Genomic DNA, 24,186 nt, shown 5'->3' on the forward strand with positions numbered 1-24,186 from the left:
CACATGCCGGCAGCCAGCGTGGAATTGAGCACTGAGTGCTGGCCTATTTTTATATGTACATATTTCATACGTACACTTAACAATACATGGTGTATGTGTTTACGGCCACTCTTCTCATTTTTGCCTGTTGCGTGGAAATCAGTAAGTGTTGGGGATGTAAAATCACATTCTTCACAAAGAAGCCAGATCAGCAGAGGAGGAAAACTACACAGATGGTCTGTGCTCTTGGTTTGTCTCCTCCCTCAATCAAGGGGAGCCAGGAAAGGGGGGTTCCTGTTTCTACCCACCAGCCTCTCAGAGGCAATTCCTACCCTTTGGATCTTTTACCAGGAAGCAACTCTAAGTAGATCCTTAGATATTTGAGGATCATCTTACGTCCTCCAGTCTCTGCTAGAAAACAAGCTTACACAAGTGGAGCTGAAGACAGGGACATGGACGAAACAAAAAAGTTGAACAACTGGAGACAATTTCCTCAGTTTAGTGACCCAGAAGTGGGATCCCTGGGGAAGAGTAGCCGGAAGGGTCTTCTGTGGGAAGCCTCATACTTTATTTACCGCCCAGAGGAAGAAAGGAAAAGTGTGAAGGGCGGGACAAGTGTACCAGCCCTGGACAAGAAGAGCTGTGAGAAGACAGAGGAAACAGGACAGAAGTGGTGAGAAAGGGGTGGATAAGGCTGGAAAAGAAGGGAAGGGAGGAATCGTCGCCCTGGATAAATAAATAAAAGAAACAGAGACCTCAAAAGCACCTCACCTTTGTACAGCTTTTATAGGTGTTTGAACGAGTAGGAGACACGAAACTGAAATTAGATTATGAAATTGCTGCTTTTGTAGGTAAACGATGGAAATTGGCAAGTTCATTGGGTCCACCCTAATATTTTTCAGAATATTCTCACACGTGTAACAGAACTGAGCAGTTCTCTCAGTACTAACGAGGTGGCTGAGGTTAGTCTGTCAACATCCGACCTTGACGTTCTACAATAAAACAAAGGCTAGCTGAGCGAGGATGGAATTTGGCTGGGGCATGAGGCTTTCCTAGCCCAGAATCTTAGCTCTGATACTTACTAGCTTTTTGCTGTTTGGCCAAGCACTGTACCTCTGTCATCCTCACTGAACTGTTATAAGGATTAAATGAGATAATGTATGCAAAGCTTTTGCTGAGTTCCTTGCCAGACACAGGGGACTGCCAACTGACAGCTTTTATTATTATTATGAATCTAATTCATTCATTACCGTGGGGGTCGGGGGGCGCTAACCTAAACTTCTCGTCAAGCAGAAGCTTCCCACTACAACTTACCATCATCTTGACAAGCAAGACGTTTCACTGAAGTCAGAGCAAAAGAAATAAACAGCTCAGTAGTCACAGTGTCCAGGAGTTCAGGCTTCCCTGAGGCCAACTTGTGTCTGGGGCGGCCAGCCCTGCCCCACCCCTGCAATCCTATTATCTGCCCTGAACCCCATTCGTCCAAGGCCACTCCGCTTCGTGCCTTCAGAAAATTGCAACTGACAGTAGGTTTAGCCCTTCTTGAAGGAGGGCCTTCTGAAATGCAAGGAGACCCCCCAGGTGCATACCGGGAAGACTACATACAAGAAGTCGATAATGTTTGGCCTAAACAATGACCGTGAGAGTCCTTGTGAGTTGCAGAGCGGGCTCTTCCATCTGAATAATACAATGGTGGCACTAAGATGTCATTTGCTTGACTCTGCTTGAGACAGGAACAATTATAACGTATAAGCAGCAAGGAATGTATGGAGAATATTTTCCAAGACAGGCACCAATTAATTTCAAACCACTAGGGCTATAGTTATACGTTTTTATATCCAAACTGTGAAATAACATAGATCAGAAAAAAAAAAAAAAAAAACCACAGGAGAGAGAGAGAAAAAAAAAAAATACGGATAGACATAAAGATTAAACTGAAACCTGTGTTTCTGGGAAGTCTAGCTAAGTCTGTTCCAAAACCGAGGAACTGAAACTACAAAGGGAAACTTGACACTTTTTAAAGGTGTTTAGGTGGCAGATGAGGATATGAAGAAGGAGGTCTCAGGAGAGATACGGGTGGGTGGCAGAAACCTCAGCTCTTCCAAGCCTCAGTGTTCTGACGCTAAAAATGGGCAAAATCGTTTCTATCTGATGTACTGGTGCGATTAAATGTTAGTGTTTGTTTCGAACAATCTTTAAGTGCCTTGGAAAATGGAGTTGGCATAGACAGATGACATCATTCAACATGTTACTATTCTTAACTTGAAATACCATACCTATTTTGTAGACATTCTTTAGTGACAGGTTTACTGTAATACGTGCCAGACGAAAAATCTAGCAAGTTCTACACTGCAAAACTTCACAGGAAGGATCATCGAGCTTTTCATAATCGTTCACATGCTAGAGAGCAAATCCACAAAATACAATTTTGAACGTAGATGGGCTACGTTCAAAACGTACCAAGTGCACCTGTAGAACTGGTCAGGCAGTGTCCTGGAGACATAGCACCCTTCCCTGCGCCAAAATGCCTTGGTGTCTGTCACTTAACAGAGGACCATTGAGCACACCATCCTCCAAACAAAGCTCAATGTTTTTTTGAGAATCTGTTCTTACCACCAACGCTATTCCACTCAGATACATTCAGAGTTTTTGTCACTGAAATGCATTTCCCTAATGCCTTAAAAAAACATACTATTAAACAATTATCATAAAATTCACAAGCATACTCAGCAACAAACATTCATTCTGTGAAATAAAAAATGAGTCTTATATCCACAAATCCCACAGCTTGGAAATGTATATGACACACAACATTTAACCTGTCAGCTGCCTCATTAGTGTCAATGAGTGGGAACTGGCAATCAGTAGATGTGCTCTACATGTGTTTATGTTTGAAAATTTCCCAAAATAGCTCTGCTAGAGAGGTTGCTATAAAACACTTCTACTGGACAAATGAATCTCAGTTTAAATCTTATGGTCTCCTTAAAGTTTTTTTTTTTTTTTTAGGAATCATATTTCTCATGTAACTGATCATTTACAGCTAACAGAGTCAATACCCCACTAATAATAATAATAATAATAATAATAATAATAAAGACTGGGTGGCTAAAAAAATCATCTAAATTTCAGTCATACCAATATGGAAATGATCAAGAAAATATGCAGAAAGACTGATGTGTGTTTGGCCATCAAGAGCCCCAAGATAGATATTTGTATGGCGCCCGTGTTCAGAATCCATACAGCTATTAAGACATTTTTATAAACTGTAAGAAATATGCAAGCTATTTCAAGATATAATTCTGAAAAACAGACTTCCATGTAAGAAGCCAATTTAGGAAGAAAACAACATAAACAATAGTAACTTGTGTGCTCAAGTGAAGCATCTTTTTAATTTTGAGTAATGAAGATGTCAAGCCAAATGCTAGAGTAGTTTAACTTAATTAGGTGGCCTATTTTTCCAGGCTTCCTTTCATTTCCCATTGAAAACTCAGCTTGTATGCAAGGCAACAAGAGCAATTTTGTCTGTAATGAATACCTCCGGGACTGCGCAGAGTAATCATTTGAATGTTACACTGAAGACTGGTTTGAGTAACTAGTTTGGGCTTGTTAAGATGCCAGACTTTGTTGGACTAACTAGATTACTCAAAGCATGGCAGCTTTGCCATTTTATTGGGTCAACGGTCAAAAAGTCAAGTTGACTTTATTCCTGAAATTTCTGCCAAAAGGAACCAATCTAGAAGTAATTGGTCTAATTTATAGTTGAAATTTATGTCACAATCACGGAAATTTTATGGCCCATAGTCAAGGGAGGTATGTGTGTGTGTGTGTGTGTGTGTGTGTGTGTGTGTGTGTGTGTGTTTCAAAAATGCTCCTTAAAATATTATGCTTTCTAGGCCCTTTTTTTCCATACCTCATTTCTACTCTAACCTAGAGAATTTTCTCATTAGAAAACATGTAATTAAAAATATATTGTTTTTAATATGTTTGCAGGTCTCAAAACATTGTAATTCTAACAGTAGATTTAAGAAACTAATGTACAAAAAGAACTTGGAGAATCCTATTGGTTCCATGGCCATTGGATTGCTTATGAAAAAGAGGAACACAATATTATTGTAGGAAAAACTGCCTATTATGATCTAGTTTGTTATCACATTAATTCTTTGAGTCCTGTACTTGAAGTGATTCGCTGCAGAGTCGGGAGTGCTGGTGCCTTTTGTTGATGTGTCGAGGCAATGGCGCCCGGATGCAGAGAAGCTACTGGAACGAAATGAGCAGGGCCAGAATTGCTAAGCGGCTTCAGTGCAGCACTGAAAAGTCACCGCAAGTAGAAGACTCAAAGAGCTCATATGATTTTTTTAAAATGGACGCAAAATATTTTAATCACCGACTCATCTTTTAACAAACAGTACTTCTGATGTCAGACACTCCAGGCACAGGAGATACAGGGAGAAACCAGGGTGAGCCCTGTTTTCAAGAGCTTGCAATCATGTGGGCAAGACGAGGAAGTGGGTACCAATTCTACAAGTTCGCTACAGGCCACAGAGGGACAAACATGTACATCGACGACTCCGGCTACCCACTAGAGAGGCGTGGAAGAGGGAAGAGACACGGCAACAGGAAGAGGAGAAATGGAAAGGTGGAAGTGAGGTGACGTGGGAGAAGTTAATGAGAAACTCTGAAGCCCGGGTCTCAGGCAGTAATTACGTAGAAGGAAAGAAGAGACAGGTTCAAAAGTAGAATCAACCCTATCTGAGATTCACTCAGGGTTGAGTCATAAGGGAGACGCTCTTGGTGTCTTGGTGACTGTGTAGAGTGGTGCTCCCTCTCACGACTATAGACAATATAGGAAATAAGAAAGCTTGAGGGGTGAGGGAGTAGGTTGGAGGTGATGAATGTTGATTTGATGAATTACTATGTTGAGTCTGAGCTGCAGTCAGGAACAGGAGCCAAGTGGAGTTAGAAATCAAACCTGAAACTCACACGAGCGGGCTGCCCTTAATATCTAGACGCCCTTCAACTTTTATATTCAAAATACGTGATATGGAATGCGTTAAATGCTCAGTTTTAAGATTCTAGGAAAAAATAATATTGCATCTATTTTATCATCCTATTTTTAAATGTTTGTTTATTTCTGAGAGAGAGAGAGGATGAGCGGGGGAGAGCAGAGAGAGAGGGAGACAGAGAATCCCAAACAGGCTCCGCCCTGTCAGCACAGACCCTGATGCAGGACTCAAACTCACGAACCATGAGATCATGACCTGAGCTGAAATCAAGAGTCAGATGCTTAACCCACTGAGCCACCCATGTGCCCCGATTATTGTGTTTTTTCATCTTGAGATTTGAGGAACCAGGTAAGAGACAGGATTTCTGTGGGGGAAAAGAAAAGAAGCAAAGGGAAACCTGCACAAACTGAAAATAATCCAAAATCAGATCTCAGGTCAGGACATTTAATACTTCAGGCTTACTGTGATGCTCAGAATTAACCATAAAAATTGGTTCAAGTTTAAAGGATAGGTATTCATGGAAATAAGGAGGAAGGAAGGAGAGAGAGTAAGAAGAAGAAACAAGTGGGGTGTCTGGGTGGCTCAGTCAGTTAAGCATCCGACTTTGGCTTGGGTCATGTGTTTGTGGGTTCGAGCCCTGCGTCGGGCTCTGGGCTGACAGCTCACAGCCTGGAGCCTGCTTCGGATTCTGTGTCTCCCTCTCTCTCTGCCCCTCCCCTGTTCGTTCTCTCTCTCTCTCTCTCTTTCTCTCTCTCAAAAATAAACACTAAAAAAATTAAAAAAAAAAAAAAAGAAGAAGAAAGGAGGAAAAGGAGGAGAGAAGGAATAAAGCAAGCAAGGAAGTAAGGACGGAAACCACACAGAAGGAAAGGGTTTAGCAGAGTAAAAGCCAAGGTCAAGGAGGAAGTGATTTATTGAAAATATGGTTCAGTCAAGTAACTGTCTTGAGCATTAAGCTTCTCTATGACCTGACACCATAAAAACCTTGTGATTCCCCCATCAAGTGATTATTTCTTGCATAAAAAAGATCAGTCCTTCTCAAACTTTTTCACAGAGTACCCCAACAGAGGCATGCATGAGAATGTTTCTGCATCCAGAGAACTGGGGAAAAGGTCGCCAGTGTGAGTGGGAAGCTTAGAATGAACAGGTAGCCACGGAAAATGATATTCTGGAAACTGCCATAGAGAAAGAAAGAAGGAGACAAAGTAATGGCACATATTCAAAATGAAACACAAATAAATAAAAAAAGATTGGATTCAAAGAAAAAAAATAAACACAAACAACCTTGGTGACATAGAAAGTTTAAATCAAGAGAACCAGATTCCTCTTCTGTTTCCTCTGATGTATTTACTTGAAATGAACACTTATATCTTGAGTAGAATCACATATAAGGAGCTACTGAAGGCACCATAATTCTAGGGGCTGGAGACAGGGGCTTGAGTTTTTCAGGGAAAGGGGCCTCAGGGCATGTGAGTCAGAGTTGAGTGGGTTTGGAAGATTCCAGGGAAGAGTTAGAGCTAAGGTGGGAAGCCAGATCCCCCCTGCCTTGCTGTTCTCTACTCCGCCATATTGGTCAATCAGACATGACGAGTTAAAAATGAGAAAGAAGTGAATTTATGAAGGACTGTTGTCCACGCTTCACATCTGGCTTTCCTTTCTTTAACATGCTCCCATTTTCTCACAAACTACTTGGGAGGAGATCTGCAAGCTCATGAGATAACAAGCAACATGGTCTGCCCTTAGCCGGGGCCTAGAAACACACAAAGAAGTCTTGCATCACATGCTTCAAATTCTATGCACTCAAAGGTAAAAAAAAAAAAAAAAAAAAAAAAAAAAAAGGTTAAGTGGTATTTAAATTAAAGTACTGAGTGGCCAGCACACTCATAGCTAGCTATTAGAGGAGAAAATAGTCCATATTCCAAGAATGGAGCTAGGGAGAAGTGGAAATGTCATGGGTTTTTATTGCATAGTTGTCAGGCTTATTATAAGGTAGTACACAATTTAAAAGCTGCCTATCAATTACAGAATGATATGCAAAAAATTTTAAGGATCTGTATACACTAGCTTCAGAGGTATAGAATGCATGTAGTAGATAGTACCAAAGAGCCCTTTGGGACTGTCTAAAAGAATATCATTAATTTTTACAGTGTACTTCCATTTCTGGAGCCATTCCAGCATTGGCTTTCTATAAAAATCATTTCAAGTTTAGAATTATGCTATTTGCTCCCAGCAACATCACAGGAGCAGTAGTATACCATATGTTGCTACTTAGCAACTTAGTCGGTAAGTCCCAAAGCATGTACTGATTTGAAAATTGAACAGGAATTATAATTGTTGAGTAATGCTACGAGGCAAGTTATCTTGGATTACTAAACTATGCAGATGTTTGATGTTATGTAGGAAAAGGAATAAAACTATTTTTTTTCCCCTGTAAGATGACTAAAATCCTATTTATGGTTGCCAAAAGGGATAAATTGATGAAACTTCCCTAAAAGAATACCAGGTAATGAATTTTTGGACACACTATATTACAGTAAACAAAAGGAACGTTAAGCGTAAAATTTAGCTAAGGCCATTCAACTTATGTAATTTGCAAAGTTTATTCCCCCCTAGAGTACGTATTATCTTGCATTAGTCTAATTTTTAAAAGAGCACACTCTGGAAACATTTTTATATGTGCTACATTATTAAAAAATAGTTTGCTTCGGGCACACAAACCTGCCATATTTTTACAAAGCGCAAAAAGTATTTGGGGCTCTTTACTCTTTCATAAATTATCACTGGTATGTATGTATGTATATATGTATATATGTATGTTCTCACTGGTATTTAAAACATTCTTAGTAACTCCTGATTGGAATATTAAAAGAAATAATTAATGTTGGTTGTTTGATTTTAGTCAGGGCTTAATAGTATCCATCGTACTTGAATTTAAAAATCTAAGGAGCCAAGTTGTTATGATGTATATGCTTTGGATTTCCAATCCTTTATCCAAAAGTCTTTAAGACAGACATAATGATTCTCTGAAATGGAGCAGTTGCTTTATAGCAGCAATCATTTATTGGGTTTGTGTTTCTACTGTTTCAAACAAATTCAATTAGCCCTTACACTTCAAAACCCTGAAGGCACCAAAGAGATGATACTGGGTTACTTTAATCTAATCGTAATACTAAACTTGTCAGTACAGTTTGGGGATTGATGGTTAGAAGAAAATTAATAGTAACATTTTTCATTTTTTAATCAAACAGTCCTATTCAGAACTACCTATGGATCTCGGAGGCTACTTAGCTGAATGGATTCTGTGAAGTAAGAATTCTAAATGCAACGCTCAGCCTACCAAAGGTATCCTGAAAGTGATCAACTCAGTTGAATGGAAGGAAATGGAGTCCGGATCTTTGAACTCAGGGATGACCTTCTCGTCTGAACAGTATAGTGTAGTTTCCAGAATGTCTGCCAGAGAAGGCAGTGATCATAATGACTTCTAAATGCAAAGTTCATGGAGAGGCAGGCTTGCCTCTGTTTTGAGTTAAGCACGAGACATTTTGTGCTCGAAGAAATTTCAAAGCTTCACGAAGTGCACCCCTCACATATACATTAGATTAATTCACTGACAAGCAGCATGAAGAAAAATCCAAGTTTTATTTTTGTTCTCTGTTTCCCCCACCCATCCCCGTTATCAAATCCCTTTGGACAGCTTTGCAGGCATTGAAAACTCCCGTGCTAGGGTTTACACCACAGTTACTGATACATGAAACTTCAAACTGCCATGGTTTTTGCTGCTCTTCCAGGAAAAAAAAAAAGTTCAAGTCTACAAAATGCTCCTATGATTCTCCCTTGTTTTCATTGATTCATTTATTTTCGTTTGCACTGTTATTACACATTATGTTATGCCCGCACTTTGGGGCAGTTATAATTTGGCTTTAAATGTCCTCACTGGATTAAAGGGCCTGGTCTTTAAGTGTCTAAAAATAAAGAGCCCAGAATTTACTTTGATAAATGTAACCGTTTACGTTTTCATTGGACTTCTGTCGTCACTTTTCACGGTTAAATACCTTGTCAACCATTCCTAGTGAAATGGCTACAAACGCACTCTTGAAAGATTTCAATCACATCGTGCATTTGGGCAAAAAAAAAGCTACCCGACCTGGTAGATTCTGAAGGCCGCCATACAGTGCTCACGGGCCATGTGATTTTGGTTGGAAAGGTAGCCCTGTATTGACAACTGCCCCAACAGTTGATAATGAAAGCTATTCGTGACATGTGCAGCTTATAATGATTAACTCGTCTATCGTCAGAAGCACAAATAACCTGCACCTGTAAAGACTTTATTTCCTAAAGGTAAAACAACTGTTTAGGAAAGATCATGCTGGCAAAACAGCTGCTTGCCATTCTGGAGAGGAAACAAGGTAGTATCTTTCAACAAATGCCAACTCCCGTGTTTTATCAGCTCTATCTCATTAACTGGAAACAAGGCTTAAATGCTTTGTTTATAAATTATGATTATTCCTGATTGCGGCAGTTACTGATAGCGCTACTCATTTGCAATGCAACTCTTTGAATTTGTTTAATTACAATTTGAAACAAGGCAGAGAAGATTAATTAACCCACCTGGCTGGCTGGCACATAGTCCTGGCTCGGCTCTGTCATGCTCATATACATGTTCTCACCGTCAAACTGCGAATGAAACAATAGTAAACATTCAGCAATCTTGACTGTGTGCATGTTTGTTGTTGTTGTTGTTTTCACCATCAAACTGGAAAACAGTAGCCATAAAAAAAAAAAAAAAAACAACAAAAAACAACAGTGTGGTTGGGAATACGGAAAATCTGTCATCGCCAGTGAGACACGTCTTTTCTTTGATGTTTCTGTTGTCATCCTTCCTGACCCTGGATGTCAGTGATTTGGAGTAATTAGCGCTCTAGTAATTACAGCAAGCAAGCAAGAAATGAATGGTTTCCTTTCATCTGCAATCTGTTTTAAAACAAAAATGGCTCATTTTGCATACCATGTCTGCGTACTGCAGTTCGGTCGTGATGAAGTATTAAACGAACGGCCTGATTTCTGGGAGAGAAGCATAATGGGAAGTACACCGAGGCACAGCTCAGTGCGTTCTGAGTCTAGCTCTCAAAAGCGAAAAAGGGCAGAGTTTTCAGAATAGACCCAAACTCGTTTCATCCCAATCGCCTGATGATGAACATTTTTAACTTTATAATATTTACAAAGAGCACGTGGCACCACAGCCATGGCTGAGAATGATAACGACCGTGAGTCACCGTGAACATAGACAAGCTCCATGGTTCAAACATTCCTCTCTAAAGTCCTGCAGAGATAGAGGCTTCATGTAAGTATTACGAAGGCATAGAAATTCATACACAAATTTACGAGGTAGGAATAAGAAGGGAGGGGGAAATTCATGGGGTAGTACAACTGCAGGACCATCGAACGGTTCAGGCAACAGTGACATAACAACAACATACTTTTCATTATTTGGGTTTTCGAAAGCAGTAATCATTCCATTCAGACTTAATCCCCAGCTATCTTCAGTCATTTGATAAATGGGCAAAGCATTCCTTTTTTTAGTTAGAAGAAGAATTTCCCCTAGGAAATAATCAAGTGGGCTAATACAGCCAGCTTCAAAGAGCTGACTCTGAATACACTTTCCTTGCCAGACTAATTTCAGACATGGGAACTTTTCAAGTCTTAATCTGAAAAATTACTTGTGAAGACAGAATAATGGTATTGATGGAGGTGCCAGTACACGGTAATATGGGCACATTTTATATATCATCAAGAAAGAGAAAACTGTGTTACAGACATCGCATTCCACCATCAATGAGCTGCCAGCAGCATCCAGAGGGTCGTACAAACACTGGAACACGCCAAAGACCCCGAACCGTACTCTAGGGCACTAGGTGCCCTGAAGATTCACATCGACAAGGAAAGACCTCCCTACAGACAGCGAAACACTCACGAGGTTGAGTTCAAGGAACCAAAGGCTCTCCTCACACATCACCCTGAAAATATATTTCATGTTATGTGAACAAACTTATCTAAACAGATACGAAATCACTTACTGAATGATAGTGGTTGTTAGGACAAGTCAGAAATAGCACACTGAGAAAAGACTAGCGAGACATTTGGTGACTTTGTCATCTGGCTCAGGAGCCCTGAGTCCAAGTGACTTACCCAAGGTTGCATTTCCATCAGTCAGGTGAATGCCTTCAACCCAAAGATAGTCTAGCCCGAATCAATCCACCTGTTTCTGCTAACACCTCAGGCCCCGACAAAAAGCATCATTCGGCATTTCACCCCCACCCACTGTTGGTTTGTTTGCAAATGTTTTTTATGTGAAGATGCCAAAGAACCATTTAAAATATGGACAGTTTCTCTGACTATAACAAACTAAACTGCACAGAAGTAGTGAAGTACATCAAATACTCCACAGCCTATGCATATTCTATAAATGTGTTACTTTCTATTTCATCTTCTCTAACTCATTTTCTAAATCTGGTGTCGTTCTCAAGCCAACGAAGGCTCTGAAGTTTTGGTTTTAGTCTATCCAAAGCGTATGCTAATTGAGTGTATTCAATGTTACTGCTCTTGATAAGGACTCTTTCCTCAAAAAGTACCAATGCTTAAGCAATACTGAGCCAAGGCTGAAACAGCATTTTACAACAAAAGGTATGTGACTGTGGGGATAACTATTTTTTGGAGTACATTCCATGCCCCCATAACCTGCCTGTAGCTTCACACGCATTAACTGATTCCATCACACAACAAACCACGAGTTCGGTATTATTATTACATACACCTTACAAAAGGAGACACAAAGGCACAGAGGATTTAAGCTAGATGCCCAAGGTCACAGAGCTCTTAAGAGGCAAGGGCTGGAACTCAAAGCCAGGCTTTCTAGCACGTGCACTTAACCACCAGAACATAGAAATTGTTCTGAATTCTAATGAGTTAGCTACCGATCCTGAAAATAGTGTCCATATCAAAGCAGAGTGTTGGCAACATCTCCACGTTGAGACACGGTCCGGAATTTCTGTGGCATTGTGAGACTTTCAAAAACACAAGAGGCACAGCGAGCTGCCAGTATAGGGATCAGGCTGGTGGAATATCTTCAGATGTTTATAATTAACCCTTACAATGCCGAGAGGTGGTATGACGGTGGTTTATTTTGTGCCAGCGTGACTGGGCCACAGGGTGCCCAGATACTCGGTCAAATATTATTCCAGGTACGTCCAGGAGGGTACTTCTGGGTGAAATTAACATGTGGATTGGTAGAATGTGTGAAGAAGAGCACCCTCCCTCTCGCAGGTGGGCCTCATCCAATCAGTTGAAGGCCTGAAAGGCACAGAAAGGCTGACCCTCTGCAGAGTAAGAGGAAATTCCTCCTACCTGGCTGGCAGAACTGGAACAACCATCTTTTCCTGCTGTCAGACTTGAATGGAAACATCCGCTCTCCTTCGGTCTTAAGCCTACCAGCTTCGGGACTGAAACTGTGCCATTGGTTCTCCTTTCCAGCTTCCCCGCTATAGTTTTGGATTGGGACAATTTCTTATAATAAGTCACACATTCTGTTGGTTCTGTTTTGCCGGTGAACCCTAACTGAAAGGCTCTGAAGTCTTATTTTTAGAGGACTCGCAAGGTAAAGGTGCATGAAGAGATGACATCTATTTCATGGTATGCTTGCTTTCCAGGAGAACAGAAGCCATGTTGATTTTGCCCTCAGAGTCTCTGGACTCACTGCATCCACTCCCTGTGCCTCACTGTGTCCCACACACATTCACACCTCTTTGTCCAGAACACCTTTCTTCCCTTTTCACTGCTGAAATATTTCTTATATCCATGGTACTTTCTTACACCCCTCATTTCCCTAGAGGAGGTGATCACTTGACAAGAGAAATAAGATTTAGCTTTGAGAGAACGGTTTCAAGGCTTTGGAATGGGGTCAGCTCATCGTTCTGCAGTGGCTTAAAACTGGTTACTTTAGGAGCAGAAGCCCTTAAAAAAACGTACAGAAGTAGCTAGAAGCCCATTACTCAAATGCTAGCTGTAGTTCTTCCTCAAGAGTTTTGTAGAATTCAGAAACATAGAGATTGCCCGAGATCTCGGGCATAGATGCCCGAGAATCAAGAGACCTGGCTATAAATGAGTCGATGCCCTCTTTCTGAAGAATTTTGAGTTGCCAAACAGAAATACGTATGTGTGTCAGAACATGCTGAGCCATTCTCCTTGCGGTTGGACCCACTCTTGGGCACAGGAAGAAAAGTAAGCCATGATCCCATCCTCCCCCCTACTCCGCCCCCTGTCCACGCACACCCCATCAGGTTAAGGTCATCCGTGTGCTGTTCACAGACCCCACCCACCCACCCACATCCTATTCAGGAGCTGGTTCCAGGAATCTCAACAGGCCTTCTGCAGATGCACCATTCTTAGAGGGCGTCCTCTCGTGTAGTGGGCCCATGTCCGTCCACTCACCATCTGAAGTGGAATTAGAGTGCATAGAGCCCTAGAATTCTGGCCTTGGAAAGATCCCTGAAGGCATCCTGATTGGAGAAACTGCCTTTCTATTGGTCACATGGTTCATCTGGAACCAGAATCAAGGTCTGGATTCCTAATGGAAGAATCTTCCACTATGACATGCTGCTTTATACTCCATCACGCATAAAAATGGGGGATTAGACTCTATGACTATTGTAGTTGTATATGGCTTATTTGCATACTCCATGATCTTGAAGGCACAGTGTGTGTTATTACATCAGTGACCTTGCTTTGCTTTACCTGGACCACACAGTAGATGAACATTATTAATAATTGTTACAATAACATTGGTTCATTAAAAATAACTAGTTACATTTCCTCACTCCTTATGTTTATCACAGTTATTATGCTTAGAAGTCAACTGAATTCAGGCATTAGAACTTTTCAAAATATATCTGAGCAAACTAGGTAGGACTTTTAATTTCCACGGATTCTCAATTTAAAACCTGAAGCAAAGTTTGAAAGAATAAATAGGCTGACTTATTTAAATCTAAATGTAAATGACATCAACTCAGGATTAGCCTTTCTGACCAAGTGCTTTTATACTCTTTATTGTGTTTTTATTTCAAAGCACCAGGGGATGCAATCACGTAAAAAGTCATTTATAATCTTCTACTACAGTTTTTTGAAATTGTTTTTAGAGGATATTAACCAAACCCATAATCCCAAAGAGCTTTTCAAACTAGGTAGTTATTATTTCTTCTATTTAAAAGCTGAAAGCAGACATCCAACATTGCCTGAACATAGTAAATGATGAGCAAAACTGGGCAATATTAGATGACCCAAACCACTAAAACCAGAAAAATCAAAGGCAGCATGTGAACTATAAATCAGTCGTTGGCACTGGTAAAGGAAACGGGATCTTTTTAGGGAAACCATTAGAGGAAACCGAGAAAACTGCTGCTGGGTCGGGGGGGGGGGTGGTGGAGAACCTCATGGAATTCATGAAACAGTACCACATTGTATCGCCTATAAAAGGGAAAACCTTACATCTCTGGGTGTTTTCTGAGGGAATATTTGATACTCTGTTTTGTTTTTTTTTTTTAAAGAGCTAAAAGTAGAAATGCTTATAGCAGAGAGTTAATTTGACATTTCTTAGAAGATGCATTATAATAAATCGTAAGACGGGGTAATATCCTCAAAATAAAATATCTATTTCTGTGTTGCTTGACTCAACAGAAGATTAGAAGTCTTCTTTTCCCCGCTTGCTTTATAATGAAAGAAATAACGGTTTGGGCAGTGAAGTCAACGACTTTTGTTGTTTCATGGAAGCAAAGCATTTTGAAAGCTAATGGGAAGGGCGATAACGGACACATGAGCATATAGTTACCTCTGCTGTTCCCACGCACGGTAAGAATGCATCCAACGAAAACAGAGCCAGGCAAACTCCTACACTTACTACACATCCTCTCATCCTCAAGGAAGAAGGTCAGGAGACACTGGAGAGGGAATCTGTGTTTATCTAGCTTCTAGCTTCAAGGCTGGCTGTGTTGATGTGAGATAGTCTAAAGCAACATGCCTCCATGCAGAGCCAGGCTGAATGAAACCGACTGAGCACAAGGGCCGGAAAAGTGGCTGATACTGAAAGGAAAGGAGACCAGCAGAGCACAGGCTGGCAATACCCCACGGAAAGAAAGCAGAGTTGCTCCGTTCGTTGGTGCTCCGAATGGACGAGCCTGAGAGCCCGAGAGCGCACAGAGCTGAGACAGGAAAGAGAAACCCCTTTCCGCAGCCTCCCGTCACTTGAACTTGAGTGGTCAGCACTCTGCTGCAGATCTGAAAGGCATGGAGAGGAAATAGGATCTGGGCATAGCGAGGCCACTGGGAAGACTGGGCCACTGGAAGCCGGGAGAGAGGCTCTTATACCCACAAGTAAAATACTGTGCCCAGACCTTAGACTCTGGAGCTTGGCTGTTGGAACTGAATTTAGATCTTGTTTTTGTCCCAGTGATAGATTTATCCGGAGGAAGTTCTATACATCACGTCTCTTTTGTTACTTTTGGTAGCTGAAATTTTCAATACTGATGTTATGCATAAACTTGTAACTCGCTCGAACACTGTATGTCCACGTAAGTATGGGCTCCATACTTCACATAATGATGCCATCATGGCTCAAGCTATTTTTAACCTTTGCAGGCACTTTCTAATCACATCAGAGGCATCGAGGTGTTTAGTTTTTGTAATTATCTCGTATTATGGTGACTATTATGACTCCTGGTTTACAGATGACAAAAGTGAGACACAAAGGAGTTAAGTAACTTGTCTGTGATGGATCCAATCCTGACAGACAGGACCTGCCTGACCCTCAGGCCTTGGCCCCTGGACTCTGCTTTCGGGAATGGCTGACACCAGAGTCATGAAGCCCTCAGCCATATCACCTCTGCTGCCACCAGGGCTAGAGGCTGAGGTGCCCCAAGCCTGGCACCAACTTACATAAGTGGCTCTGCACCTGGGCTGGAGCCAAAGAAGTTCTGCTTTCCACAGAGTCTGTGCAGCTGGCCGGATAACGTATCCCCAGTGTGCGTGGGAAATTGGCCCCAGTGGAGACGACTGCCCCATGGCATTCCCTGTGGCCTCTTTAGAGAAGTCCCTCATGCCCAGCAACCAGCAGTGATTAGTTGCGAAGCTACAACATCTTGGGAATGTGTGTCTCATGTCTTGCGATCCCTGCCTCCTTGACTTCTGTCTTGCTTCCTTTCCCCTTCACTCGTGTCTCCCTGGGCTTGTACTCCCAGTGCTAGTGTGCGAGCCCCCTCCCCCAGCACAGGCTCTGCTTTCTGGGCAGCTAGGACGAAGACGGTGGCCCGTCGTACTCAGTAGGACAGTGTGCTCAGGTGCAGTGCTCTACTAGCCTGATCCCATCTTTGTTCTGCTTTCATTACAGCTTATTTAAGAATCATTAATTCTATTTTCAATTCCTGTGCAAAGACAGAAACAATCTCACGAAACAGTCATAAAAAGAAGAACAAATGTTGACCTGTATCATGAAAGCGTCACTCCGTTTGAAAGAAAGAAATGCGAGTTTCTAGAAACCTTCCCTAACCCCAAACTTTCAACACAATGCAATACACTTTCCTTAATGCATTATTTAAGAAAGCAAAGAATGTGTGGATAAAAGCTTAACTATCAATCCAGGTCCATTCTGATGAGTTTAATGGAAAGAAGTTCAACCAACTGAAAACATGCCTGATACACATCTCTGGTTTTGACTAAAAGGCCTCCCTCCACAAGGTGGCTGAGAGGAGAAAATTAGGAACAATGATTCCTGATTCCAGGTAGGAACACTGTTTTTGAAATGAATTCCCAAGCAATTTCTGAATTTCTATAAAGCATAAAGCCGTAAAACTAGAGTTGAAACTGGTGTAGTTTCAAATGATTGGTTCAGAACGTTCCTTTGACTTGTCAGGCTTTAGACAAATTTTTCTGAATCCATGCAGTAAGAGAACAATTTGAGAAGTACATTCAAACTTGCTGGCAATTCTTCCCTAAGCTCACTGATTTCCACATCATTTCAGCTCTCACCTCATTTCCCACAGTACCTAATCCTGTACCTGTTCTGGGAAGCTCAAAGCAAGGAGAGTGGAAGAGACTAGTATAAATTCAGAGCACTGATAAAGTTATGACACTTGAATGACAGATTTATAAAAAAAAAAAAAAATTAACAGAGAAGTAAGTGACAACTGAGTGGGATGAAAACTTCTCAAAAAAGATTTGAGGACAAATAATTATTGAATAATTTTGAAATTAAAAGTGACAGTACCAAATAAAAATATAAATAGGAAGGTACAGAATTATTAAGATGGAGAATCTCACTTCTCTATTATTATTACTCAGGAAATAACATTGTGGCAAAATAGAACAATGATGTTACAGGAATAGACTTTTGGTAATGAAAATCTCCTAAGGGTAGGACAGGTGTTGAAATGTATTTTGGTATATTCAGGGCAAACCTGACCAATTAGAAATATGAGAAGTTCAGTTCATATCCACTCCATTTTCTTTGTGACATCAGGTTTGACATTTATTTTCTTGACGTTCCCGAGAGTTTCTGTTTTCGAAACAGAAACACGATGGCATCCTCCAAGTTATTGAGAACGGGTTTGCCCATGGTGAAAGGAAGCAAAGCTGTATTTGGCGTGTATCTTTCATTTTAAGGAACTTGGGAAGTCACTCCATTCGTTGCATCAAAAGGAGTATAATTTTTAAATTCTCTTTAACATCTTCAAATACTATTTAGTTACATCTATTTTTGCATAACCTCCTTTGATATTTAATCTGTGATCTCATGTGACTTTCCCGGCTGACTTATCCACACTTTTCTAAAGCTTAGGGCATAATTTTCCCTGCTTTAGCTTAAGGCTTCATGCATAAGATGTCCCCTTCCCAAGGCATAGAGGGTCTCCATGCCAAAGCTTCTTTTATTGTCTTCATGTTTATAGTAGCCTGGGTGGCTCAGTCGGTGAAGCGTCCGACTTCGGCTCAGGTCATGATCTCACGGTTCATGAGTTCGAGCCCTGCGTCGGGCTCTGTGCTGATAGCTCAGAGCCTGGAGCCTGCTTCGGATTCTGTGTCTCCTCTCTGCTCCTCCCCTGCTCTGTCTCTATCTCTCTCAAAAATAAATAAACGTTAAAAAAAATTTTACAGTAGCTCAAACTATGCTCCTTAGATCGTCCTGCACTCTCATTTCACTTTTTTTTTTTTTTTTGGTAGCATTCTCCCAAACACTTCATCCTCCCTTTTGACCATGTCCTTTTATAGCATGACATGTTGCCAGAAACACGTCAGGGCCGAATGTACAAGTCCTGTTGCTGGAAAAAGCATGCCTGCTTCTACTCAAAACCTTATTTATCCTGCCTGGTGAGAAGTGATTGGTCTCCTTTGTTTCCCCTTCTGGAACGGCACCACCGGATGCTCTTTTGTCGAAAAGTTGCGAGAAGAAAATATGACCACGTGGGTAAGCCCTCCAACGGGATCTTCTTGCTCCATGAAAATTCAACGGTAGCGACACATTCCCCGATAAAATGTGGTGGGTACTCATTCATTCATGCATTCATTCATTCATTGAACAAAGGCTCATGGTGCACCTACTAGGTGCCAGGCCCCAGTCTCGGTAACGGCAGCTAACATTAGCTGTATGCTTCCTGTGTGACAGGTGCACGCATGTATTCTCTCACTTGATCCTGACAGCGACCCTGTGAGGCAGGCAGTATTCGTGTCCTTTATCAGTACAGTGAGCCCTGAACAATTAAGTACTTGGGAAGAAGCAGAGCAGAGCCTCAATTCCATTCTGCCTGACGGCAGGAGAGTCCCTAACAGGAGAAGTGTGCTCAAGGAAAAGAAGACCCTTGCAAAAGAAAAGACTCGACCAACATGCAACTTCTAGGCATCCCGGTGTCAATGCAGAATTAATGAATCTCATAACCAATTCAATGACCATGAGGACCGCAGGCTTTATTCTATGATTTCAGCGGCAATACCCACTTACTGACAGCGGGTATCGCCTAGAAGTACATACTCTATTCCAAGGTCAGTGCTAACGGACCCAGGGCAGCCGGCAGAGGCAGAAGGTGTGTGATGAAAACCACAGACTCAAATGATCCAGAGCGGCGTTTGGGACCCATCTCTGCCACGCCGTGGCTGTGAACCTGGGAAGACGTGGCCTCCGTGAGCCTCAGTGGCCCTGTCATGGGGCTGCCACGAAGGCCATACCCGTACGGCGAAGTGCTGAGCACAACACACGCGTCCAGCAGATCCTCAAAGTGGGTCCCTTATCTTCCTTCTCCTCCTCCACTGCTTAAAATTCTTCACTCCCTCTGAAGTTTTCAAGTACATTTCAGCTTCCTTAGCTTCAAACACAAGGCCCTTCATGATGAGAACAGCCGTAGGTGTTTATGGCTTGTGTCCAGTCTAAAGGGCCCGTGCCTGGGCCAGGCCAAGAGTTCAGCGTCTGTAACCTCATTCCGTTCTGTATCTTAGGTCACTCTACGTTCCATCGTCGCTTCGTGATTTCCGTATGGCCAAGAAATCCCTGCCTCTACTTCTTTCCGTCATCCCCTCTGTTTGGAATACCTTTCCACGTTCCACTTCCTGTTATTTCCCTCCCTGCTTTCCTAGCAGTAATACGATGGTCAGGGAATTGCACAACCAACCTGGAACCCTTCTGGGAGTGAAAGGAGGGTCTGAACAACTATGACTGAACAAAAGGCACACGTGTGGACGGTGCCAGGGACAGAGCATCTTCCCACCAGAAGGTAAGCCTTCTCTAAAATCGCTGATGTCTTAGGGTCCCTTCCCTGTGCCTCCCTAACTTCCCTATGGCATCTGGTGCTTTCCTGCAGCCTCTATGTCAGGGCACTGACCTGTCTTCTACACCGGACTAGAAAGAGCGCTTTGAGAGCAGAGAGCTTCCTATTTCTATGCCGCCAGCACCTAGCACCTGCCAAGCACCTAGCATCTACAAAACAACAATGATGAGTGATTAAATAAATTCAACCTAATATCGCGAGAACTGAAATCATTTTGGACGTCACCATTCCGTTGTTCTGCAGTCGTGTTTATTCCACGTGCTTTCATTCCCAAGTCAATTTCTATCCATGAAAACAACTGCTCCGCCCAGCGTCACTGGACAAAAGCTGCTGTAAACCAGATCACACCCGAGTTTTTCCATTTCTTCCTGTCCTACAGGGACCAAAGTTTCTTCACTCGCTCTAGTTGGACGAATTTGAAAAGAAGTTTATTTTATGACATCTTAGATAATGGTTCAAATCTTCGTGGTACCACGTAGGCAAGCCCAGTTCCAGTAAGCAGACTGTGCCCATGTGGCTCCAGATCGAGCTGGTTTGTTTTTTCACGCTGACGTCAAGTTGCTGGTGAACATTTTGCTCTCTGAATCGTCTCCAAATCTACACCAGCATGCTAATGAAAAGCTTACTGGATTGGCAGACAGAATGCAATCCATTTCTCCTTTCCCCCCAGGTGGCTTGTGAGTAATTCAGGGTCTCTTGTTCCCTTGCAGGTATGACAAAATAGGACAGAATTTAGGAGAGATTCCATCATGGAGTGGGTTTGAAATAAGATCCTGATAGGAGTCCTGGTTCAGACACTTCCTAGCAGACTGGTCTTGGGAATGAGAGCAAGAATTTGACGTTCTCCATGTGGTTCTTTCAGATTCAAATGAGATATACCAAAAGAATTATAAATTACAAAGTACTAAATATATAAACCCTGTGCTACATTCTGGAAACTATGGTATTTCCACCTCACGGACTGTTTCTGTCATTCGTTGGAAAAGATCGATAGGCAGAAAACAGTGCAAAATCAGGCTGAATGTGCCCTAAATTAGTCTGTGAAGAGGTCTTTAATATAGAAAGTGATATGTAGATGTTACTTGTTAATCATCATACTTGTAAGTGCACAGTCCCGCCTTAAATATTAGATAAGAGAAAAGCAATGGAGCAGACAAAGGAAAATAGCGTGATCGCCAAATAAATGAAAACTTTGTAGAGCATCCTGTGTGTATCTATATGTACATAAATATGTGTATACACACATGTTCTGTACATATGTACATATTTATTTACTCTGTGTGTGTGCAAAATATTCTTCTCCAGAAATGTTCTTTATTTGGCTTTCATTTGTGTTATTTTCGATTACGTAGAGGAGCGATGTTAAAAACTGCCACATAATGTTGCAGGAGAAGTTGTCTGAAAGTGGAAAGCACAACTGAAGGCCTCTCTTAATTTACAGAGAAAATATCACCCAGTCATGGGAAACTACATTATACCACATTCGCTAAACTTGCTTCAGGTGAATTTACGGTCTTAAAATGGAGATTTCAGATGGTTTGGGCATTAACAAATGCAATGTTATACCTAAATTTACAGTAGTAAGATATAGAATGATACAGGCTTCCCATAACATTTTCTTTTTCATAGCTTATTAGCTTTAAGCATTAAATTAGCCACAAGATAACAATCACTCATTGTATTTTATGGAACTATAGAACAATTTCTGTTCTGGTTCAACAATTGCATAACTCAGCTAGATACTTAGGCTGTGTCAGTAATCAGTTAATGTTCCTTATAATGCTCACATCAAAGAAATTATGTAATCTCTACTGCTCTGTAACCTATTATTTCACTTTCTGTAAGAAACTTTACATTATTAATTCCTTTTGCACATTTCATATTTGCTACGAAAAACTCTGGAATAATACATTTTTATAACCATTAAGCAAATTAATATTAACGTTCTATGAAGTGCTTTCAATTTTTTTTTTTTTTTTTTTGGTTTGAAATGCCTTCTGAACAGTTCTGAGCAAAATGTACATATTTTAAATATGGGTCTTGTCACCAAGAGACCCTTCAAGGTTTCTTAAGATATTCAACTTGAAACAAATAATTTAAATATGTATGGAAGTCAGAGTAGGATGGAAACTACACATTGGAGCAAGATCAACTTATCCAAGATGGGTTTTATTTTAAAAGCAGAACAATGTTGCCTTTTCTTCAGAGCTAACATGACCTTCCTCAGCAAGTTATATTATAGTGTCTATTGCCCGCTGCACATAATTCTAGGCAACGAAGTTCTTTGGACACAGGACAGGAAAGTATCCTGCATCTAATATGTAAAATCCATCATTTACAATACCCCCACTGCATCCCATTTTCAGGCAACGAAACTTGCCTTTGTAATAACACGTTTGTATTAGTGGTTCCAAAAGCTAGTGTAGTTTCTCAAAACACATTCCTACCTGTATGCAGATTGTAAGCTGTACTCTTTAAAAAAAACTGTGCGTTTTTACACTGTCTGATTGTTGAAATGGAAAGGGCTTGTGGGAACGCATTTTTACGAGAGCTTATGAGGCTTCATGCATCTGCTATTTTCTCAATACCTCATCTTTATATTTCATCCATTAGCAGTCACTGAAGATTATTTTCAGTCCAACATTCTTTAAGGTGTGAGGTTCATTTAATAAAGGGTTTCTGTAATGCCAACCACATCAACCATATAGTTTAAGCAATTCCATTATTTAGATGGCTGTTAGCGTTTCCTTGGATCTTTTTGGGATTCAAGCTTTGTTTTGATTTTGTTTTTTCAATTGCTTGTCCCCAGCTGTGCTCATCGTATTTAATAATACCATGATAGGTATACAATGCAACCCACATCTTCTATTGAAGTGGTTCTCAACTCGGGGTGGGGGGGATTCCTTCCTTCCCTTCCCCCACTTTGCTGTCCCGACTGGCAGCTAGGGGCGAGGGTGCCTCTGTACGTCCTATAATGCACAGGACAGCCCCCTTAGAAGAGAATTATCTGGGTCCAACATGAACAGTGTTTCAGAGAAGCTCTAGTGTAGAATGGGTTGAGTTTGAAGTTTTGGTCATTTTCTCTCTTTCTTTTTTTAATGTTTATTTCTGAGAGAAAGAGGCAGAGCGTGAGCAGGGGAGAGGCAGAGAGAGAGGGAGACACAGAATCCGAAGTGGGCTCCAGGCTCTGAGGTGTCAGCCCAGAGCCTGAGGCGGGGCTCGAACTCAAAAACTGAGAGATCATGACCTGAGCCGAAGTCGGACACTTAACCAACTGAGCCACCCAGGTGTCCTCAAGTTTTGGCCATTTTCATGAGAAACTATGAGATGAGATCAACTATGAAATGACTCACTTAACTAACAAAGGTAGCTCAAATCCGAAATCAATTAATACATCTATTTTAAAAACCATTTACACATAGCCTAAATAATTTGTTCAATGCAGTGAAATTACCCAACTCCTACAGGTCTGATGGCACTGTTCCTGGTGTTTTGGGTATGGCGCTCAAAACAAGAATAAAGAACATCATCCCATGCTTGCAACTCCATGAATTTAGCATAAACACACTTTGTATTATATATACTTTGGAGTTACAGTTGCTCTGGGTAACTGCCGAAAAACCAAATAAACTCTTCAAACTACACGTAAAAAACTGCTACACGGTTGCAGCCTGAGAGCTCTGAGAAAAATCAGTGATTTCGTTCATTGAGATTCTATTTATCCTTTCATGCACAAAACTAATTATTTGTTTGCAAGATGTTACATCTTCATTAAAACCATTAGTATTCTGAGTAGATGGCAGTATTAACTTTATAAATGAAACTGGGATTCCAACGCTGTGTTTTGTGCAGTTAAGACAATGAGTATTTCCACACGATGTTAATCCATCTAAAAAGGGCAATTCTTTATAGCAGTGACAAGTGGACAGATCTCATTCACGGTGTCTACTATTTGTTAAGAAGTCTTCCTGGATACCCAAGAGGCATATAATTTTTTTTTAATGTTTATTTATTTTTGAGAGAGACAGAGACAGAATGCAGGTGGGTTGAGGGAGAGAGAGAGGGAGGCACAGAATCCGAAGCAGGCTCCAGGCTCCGCCAAGCTGTGAGCACAGAGCCCGACGCGGGGCTCGAACCCACGAACTGTGAGATCATGATTTGAGCCGAAGTCGGATGCTCAACCGAATGAGCCACCCGGGCACCCCACCCAAGAGGCACATACATTAGTCTTCGAAAGATAAATATGTAATATGTATATACAAAATCGGGGTAGGTACTATTCACCAAACCCTCTCTTCCCCAAATATTGTTAAAACACTATCAAGTTATGTCTTCAATTTTTCTAAGGAAGG

The 24,186-nt window shown here is 41.3% G+C and overlaps 1 protein-coding gene across 3 annotated transcripts in view; it reads right to left on the bottom strand.

Annotated features, from left to right (window-relative positions):
* Positions 1–24,186, bottom strand: part of TOX (thymocyte selection associated high mobility group box) — a 306,419-nt gene that overhangs the window by 138,251 nt on the left and 143,982 nt on the right. Inside the window, exons 1-2 of one of the 3 annotated variants that reach the window (XM_019421275.2) lie at positions 11,169–11,195; positions 9,591–9,656 (exon numbers count right to left, since the gene is read on the bottom strand). The exons of 1 other annotated variant lie outside the window; for it this stretch is intronic. In XM_019421275.2, the coding sequence (XP_019276820.1) occupies positions 9,591–9,656; positions 11,169–11,186 (84 nt within the window). In that variant the 5' untranslated portion in view covers positions 11,187–11,195. Of the gene's footprint in view, positions 1–9,590; positions 9,657–11,168; positions 11,196–24,186 lie in introns of those variants that run through there. One more of the 3 variants, XM_019421273.2, reaches the window with a different exon arrangement.

This window comes from Panthera pardus, unplaced genomic scaffold, assembly GCF_024362965.1.
Source record: "Panthera pardus isolate Hobbes unplaced genomic scaffold, ASM2436296v1 HiC_scaffold_7, whole genome shotgun sequence".
NCBI classification, from domain to species: domain Eukaryota; kingdom Metazoa; phylum Chordata; class Mammalia; order Carnivora; family Felidae; genus Panthera; species Panthera pardus.